This window comes from Sinocyclocheilus anshuiensis, unplaced genomic scaffold (genome assembly GCF_001515605.1).
Source record: "Sinocyclocheilus anshuiensis isolate Anshui unplaced genomic scaffold, SAMN03320099.WGS_v1.1 scaffold1810, whole genome shotgun sequence".
In the NCBI taxonomy this organism is placed as follows: Eukaryota; Metazoa; Chordata; class Actinopteri; order Cypriniformes; family Cyprinidae; genus Sinocyclocheilus; species Sinocyclocheilus anshuiensis.
Genome location: NW_015547669.1, coordinates 405,100 through 411,840, shown reverse-complemented (window position 1 = coordinate 411,840; position 6,741 = coordinate 405,100). Strand labels below are relative to the sequence as shown.

At 34.5% G+C, this 6,741-nt stretch overlaps 2 protein-coding genes across 4 annotated transcripts in view; both read left to right on the top strand.

Moving 5' to 3' along the window:
• Window positions 1-633, top strand: part of hgfac (HGF activator) — an 18,921-nt gene extending 18,288 nt beyond the window's left edge. Inside the window, exon 10 of the mRNA XM_016505103.1 lies at window positions 443-633. Coding sequence (XP_016360589.1) covers window positions 443-633 — 191 coding nt within the window. The remainder of the gene's footprint in view (window positions 1-442) is intronic.
• Window positions 634-4,564: 3,931 nt separating this feature from the next.
• The window catches only part of dok7a (docking protein 7a), a 25,384-nt gene continuing 23,207 nt past the window's right edge, over window positions 4,565-6,741 (top strand). For all 3 annotated transcript variants that reach the window (XM_016505130.1, XM_016505129.1, XM_016505128.1), the window contains exons 1-2: window positions 4,565-4,677; window positions 4,760-4,805. In XM_016505130.1, the coding sequence (XP_016360616.1) occupies window positions 4,624-4,677; window positions 4,760-4,805 (100 nt within the window). In that variant the 5' untranslated portion in view covers window positions 4,565-4,623. The remainder of the gene's footprint in view (window positions 4,678-4,759; window positions 4,806-6,741) is intronic.

Here is a 6,741-nt window from a genome sequence, read left to right as displayed (position 1 = left end):
GTAAATTGTTTCAGGAGTTTCAGACCCTGTTTTGTACTTTATTCGTTAAAAGTCCCATGTGTGTTCAGATGTGGGCGTCTGCAACATGGGCGATTAAACTAAGACAACACATTATGTGAAAATGTGCTTTTCAAGCTTCTCAGGAAATGTATGTAAAACACACACACACACACACACACACACACACACACACAGTGTGTATCAGACACGCTTCAACGTGCTGAGCACCAGCGCTTGTACTGATTGAACCGCATTGTTCCCTGATCTCCGTCTCCAAAAGCACATAAATTAAACTCAGTTTCTGTATGTTGCAATAGATAACAACAGAGAGTGTCTCTCACCTGTGCTAAGCATTGTTATGGGGCGAGTAAGCGTGTGTGTGTGTGTGTGTGTGTGTGTGTGTGTGTGATAATCTTGTGTGTAATAGCAGCTGTTTTTGCAGCTTTAGTGAAACTGAAGAAGGTTGACGGACGCTGCGCTCTGAAAACGCCCTTCATCAGGCCCATCTGTCTGCCGGGGAAACACATGACGTTCCCCGATCACTCCTGCTGTAAGATCTCAGGCTGGGGTCACATGCACGAGAGTGAGTTCACCGTCACTAACTCTGCACCAGTGCTGCTTTACTATCACTGAGATACTGTTATAGCTTTTACCAGTGCTTGAAGTGTACCAAGGATCCAGTAAGAGAATGCATTCAAACAGTAAGTGTGAGTGTTTTATTCTGGATGCTGGCTGAAGGTGTTTTAGATCACGCAGTAGTCAGTGGTTTAGTAATTCTGCATGGATCAGTCAGGTCAAGGTAGCTCGTTTAGTGGTCTTTTGGTGTCTCCCTGTGGTCCTGTTTGGTATCGCAGCTTGACTTGTGCAAACATTTTATTAAAAGTGCTGCAAACTGCAACTGTAAATGTTTTTTTGTGTAGCTGCTTTGCAACGATGTGTATCATGAAAAGCACTATACAAATAAATGTGAATTGAATTGCAAACATTTATTTATTTCTTGTGACACTATATGCATTCATTGCGAATTATGAAAATAAAAAAGTACTTTTTTAGTACTTTAGTTTGTATTTATTTATTTTTGGGTGGGTGAATTTTCCACTTCAAGCACTGGTTTTTACTCATATATTTATTTTTATTTCTATTTTTTTTTCTATTTTCATTTGAATTTTACTTGATTTTAGTGATTTTGTTGTTTGTCATTTTATTAGTCATGTTTTTAAATATGTCTATATAGTTTTTATTTTCTATTTCAGTTTCAGGTTTAGTTATTTCAGTACAAGTTAAACTAGATAAGTAAAGATCGTTAACAAACTTTTATGTTGGCTTGACAAAGCCTTGTTTGAAAGTTTTAATATCTTTGAAAAGTTTGAAGATTTGATCTACTGCATTGCTAAAATTTAATGCAAGTTGCTAACATGTTTTAGCATTTTGCTAGCATGATTTAGCACATTACTAACATGTTTAGCCTGTTGTTAGCATGATTTTACAAGTTTCTAGCATGATTTAACACATTGCTAACATATTTTGCATGTTGCTAGCATGATTTAGCACATTGCTAACATGATTTAACATGTTGTTAGCCTGTTTTAGCATGGATTATCATGTTGTTAACATGTTTTAAAATGTTGCTAATATGTTTTAGCTTGTTGTTAGCATGATTTAGCATGTTGCTTGCATATTTTAGCATGATTTGACATGTTGTTTACATGAATTAACACATTGTTAGCATGTTTCTACCATATTGGCACATTACTAGCATGATTTAGCATGTTGTCCTTGTCATGTCGTTCCAAACCCGTAAGACCTTCGTTCATCTTCGGAACACAAATTAAGATATTTTTGATGAAATCCAAGAGTTCTCTGACCCTCCATAGACAGCAAGGATCATAACACGATCAAGATCCAGAAGCGTAGCAAGGACATCGGTAAAATAATCCATGTGATAATCCATGTGGTTCAACCGTAATTTTACAAAGCTATGATAATACTTTTTGTGCGCAAAAGAAAAAATAAATAACGACTTTATTCAACAATTCGTCTCCTCCGCGTCACCATATAGCGACATTTTGGAGAGTATCCACTGAACGTAAACAGCGTATGCTGTTCTGTGTCAGCTGCATCACGCGTATACGTGGTTTACGTTCAGATCAAAGCGCAAACAATGTAGACAATATTAGTCTACATTATATATTGTGTTTTTGCTATTTTGTACATTGTCTATTTTGCATATTTGTATATTATTCTTTTTTTATTATCTATGTCCTGTCTTGTCACTGTCATTCTGTTGCACTACCGCTGGCTCTGATGTCTCTATAGTGGTTAAACATGAGATATAATTTGTTTTGGGTAAATCATATATATATATATATATATATATATATATATATATATTGGTCACGGAAATCATTTTGTTTCAAAGCAATGAAAAAAAACAGGTCTAATTATTTTACTTTTTATTTTTGAGTAATATAAATTTTCTTAAGATATAATAATATGGAATAATAATAATAATAATAATAATATAATAATATGGAATGTCTTTATCAAGAAATACTCTAATATCACTATTACTGCAGTAATAATAATAATGATAATATATAATGTAATTCTTATTGTTTTAGATCAATATTAATATAATTAGTATTAATATATGCATTCATATAGAATTTTCTATATCAGTAAATGCTCTAATACCTATATGGAAGCATGTTTCCGCCACTGAATAAAACATAAAAAAAAGTTAATTGCGAAATTTTTTTTCTGAAAATTATGAGTTTATATTCTGCAATTCTGACTTTAGAACTCGCAGTTGATAGTTTATATCTTGCAATTCTGAGAAAAAAAAAAATCTAAATTGTGAAATAAAAAGTCGCAACATTTCTTATTAATTTTTTTTATTCCGTGGCGGAAACATGCTTCCATACACATCAGTATTAGTTTAAAATAATTGAATTGTCTGTACTGACAGATTGTTTGATGTGTGTGTGATGTGTTCAGGGCGACTCGGGCGGTCCGTTAGCGTGCGACTGTGACGGCGTGAGTTTCCTCTACGGGATCATCAGCTGGGGAGACGGATGCGGACGCTCGGGAAAACCCGGCGTTTACACCCTCGTGCCCAAATATTCAGACTGGATCAACAGCGTCATCAAAAAATCCAGAAAAACATCCCAAAAAACATCAGTGAATAGAACAACCATAAACATTTGTATCGGGCATCAATGCCGAAGATAAAACAACTGTGACTTTACTATTAATGTATTCATGAAGGCTTTCCATTCCAGTGTTACTGTGTCATACTGATGGACGTGTGTTTTGTATTTATATTAACAAGCAATATGGTGACATGTACACTGGAATGGAAAGTGTTATATAAAGTTATTATTATTTTTATCATTATTATGTTTTTTGCATATCAATACATTTTGATTGATGTGAAATAAATGTGTCTTTAATCTGCATTAAAAAATTAAAAAGAGAGTTTTTTACAGTGTTTGAGTGAATCTAGTATTGGAAATGTCATGCTTTACACATAAACCCTTGAAAGTGAATAGACAGATGCAACAGTTTGCTGTTAAATCATAGTTTAGCAGCATAATTTGAACAGTAAATTATTCCACTATATATTATAACCATTAATTAAGTGCATTCATTTGACTTTCATTCAAACAGGTCTCTGTGTTGAATTTCTTTTCTGACATTGGAATGGCCAAGTAATGCATAATGAATATGTATTAATATATATCATATTTCAACACAAAATTAAAATATATGACATTATATGTCGCATATTATTATTTTTCATTATTTTGATACTGTTTTCATAGCATTTCCTCACAGTTTGTATTACTTAAATGGTAATATATATTTGAGTTTGCTTGTAATTCAGTCATTGAATTATTATGAAGGATTATTTCTATTAGATTGTCATTACTGTAATATAGTAATAACAACGATCCTGTTCAGTTTTTTTCACGTTGTATAGTATTTATAGGTCATTTTCAAACAATTAATTTTCAATGGACTTTCAAAAAATAATGCAAAAAAGAACACAAAGTACAAAGTGCTCCATCATTAATGTTTTGTTTTTGTAATTTTATAAACTATTATTAGACCTAAAACCGATTTACTTTAAAGCTTTATTTTCTTTAACTTTCCCCCCACTTTGGGTGAATTTTTGTTTGCGTGTGTGTTTGTTTGTGATATGCACCCTTGTATTGCTTAGAAATGTTTGCAAAATTATAATAGGGGCACTATTTGTACCTGATCTGATTATTATAAATGAAATTACCTTTTAGGTGTAGTAATGTAATTAGGTTGCTTAAGTAATATTACATTCAGATAGGCCTATTCATTTATTTATTTGTAGTTAGAGAGAGAGAGAGAGAGAGAGAGAGAGAGAGTGACTGACCTCTTCCAGTTGTGTGTGTGTGTGAGTGAGTGAGTGAGTGAGTGTGTGTGTGCTTTAATATCCGATTTAAATCATCTGTCCTCATAAGCGGCCACCCATGCGTGTAAGGGTTAATTATGCTTGACCCACTGACCTCTGACCTCTGACTGACCTCTGACAAATGCGGTGCGCGTGCTCGAGGCAGCGGGGGCGCGCGCAGCTGTCACGAGGAGAAGATGAGCGACACCGTGATCGCGGAGGGAGCTGTTAAACTCAGAGACGGAAGAAAAGTAGGGAAACGCCGCCTGTGTGTGTGTTTGAGAGTTTGCGAGAGAATGCGTGTAAAGCTGTGCTCGGTTTCTGTGTCTGCAGTGGAGGAGCCGCTGGCTGGTTCTGCGCAAACCCTCGCCGGTCGCAGGTCAGTTCATCACAGCACTAACAACACATACAAACATCTGCAAGATATATATACATATACAGCTCAGGAGCGAAACAAGATGTTAATAGAAGAAGCATTACGTTCTACTAATTTACCAGTACGAGTTTTACTAGATTTAACAGTAATTTCCTACAGTAAAATATGTCTGTTCTACAAAAATTCAAGTAAAATATATATTTAGACGCTATTATAGATGTAAAATAATGATAGTGTAAAAGAAAAAAAAAGCTTTGTGATTAATTGACAGTGTCCCTTTGGCTGGAAACCATTATAATCTGTAAGTGTAACGCTGTACTTGAGTCGTAAGTCTGTAAGTCGTAAGTCTGAACTTAAAGGGATAGTTCACCCCGAAATAACATTTTGTCATCATTTACTCACAGTCAAGTTGTTCCAAACTTGTATGAGTTTCTGTCTTCTGTTGCGCACAAAAGAAGATATTCTGAAGAATGTTGGTAACCAGACAGTTGACGGTAGCCTTTAACTTCCATAGGGGAAAACTACTATAGACGTCAATGGCTACCGTCAACTGGTAACATTCTTCAAAATATCTTCTTTCATAACTCGTGACAGATTTTTCATTTTTGGGTGAACTGTTCCAGTAATTTATGATATACACCAGAGTTCCGAAACCCAAACAAGTATAATTTTACATTAGCAACATAAGTAAAAGTGACAAAGACAATAACAACAGCAGAATGTAAAGTGTAATGTTACTTCGCTGGCAACCTGAGTGCATACTGTGAACGTTACATCTGTAAAAATACAAGAGTTTTTGTAAAACAGACAGACAGTCGTTATGATGCTGCGTCATAGATATTTCTTGTTCACTGTGAGGTTGTTGTATACAGTTGTTAGTTGTAATTTAAGTGTAATAAAATAGATTTAGGAAATATAACCATGATCATAGTAGCCTGTAAAATATTGTAAGTATTATATAATAAATAGAACAGCATTTCAGCTAACAAGCAACATTCTATGAACTTTCTGGCAAGGTTTGCTCAAAGTTACGAACTATCGTTCTTCCAGTAATGTTGTTCAGTGTTATCTGGTATTTAATACTGTTCTTAAAACATTAGCACAACAATTATTACTCATACATCATTCACAGAACATTTCTGAAGCATTTTAGTTAGACGTTCATCTAAGGTTGTTTTTGTTTTTTTTACGTTACAGTTTATTTCTGAACATTCCGAAAATATTCAAAAGTGACGTTCCCATAACGTTGGAATGTTCCTTTAACATTTGCACAACAAAAACAGTGTTTTTGAAACATTTAAATAAACTGGACATTTTGAACATTCATAAATAGAACATTCAGAAGTAACATTTTCAGAACTTTATCAAAACATTCAGTATTACATTTATCCTATTTGGTTCCATCCCAGCTAACAGAAAATGTGCTATAGAATTGAATAAAAGTAGTCTAACAGAGTTTCTCTTTAAATATGTTCTGTACAGAAAGATAAAACACTATGAAAGTAAATTTTCATGGGACACTTTGGATGATGGAGGTTCTGACTGTTGACTTCAGTGAATGTTTTACACAGTCATATTTTGTTATGTCAGTCAGCATGAAGAGCAATGTTTTCTCTTGAAATAAGCCACGCTTGTTTCTTTATGATGCATAGGTTACTAATGTAGGAAACATACAGGCTTCATGGACTTGTATTGTGTCATGCATTCTGTCATTCGTGCTGGGAACTAATTTGACTGGTCAGGCGTCGCTGGAGTTTCATATAACAGCACTGGAATGTTTCACTATTCAGTACAACAGCACTCCTGCTCGTATCGTACTGCTTCACTGATATACCTTACCGTCCGCTGCAGTGTGTTTGAGTGTGTGCAGATCACAGGCCATCAGAAAGCCGTTTTTACAGCTGTTCACACTAGTGTGTGTGTGTGTGTGTGTGTGTGT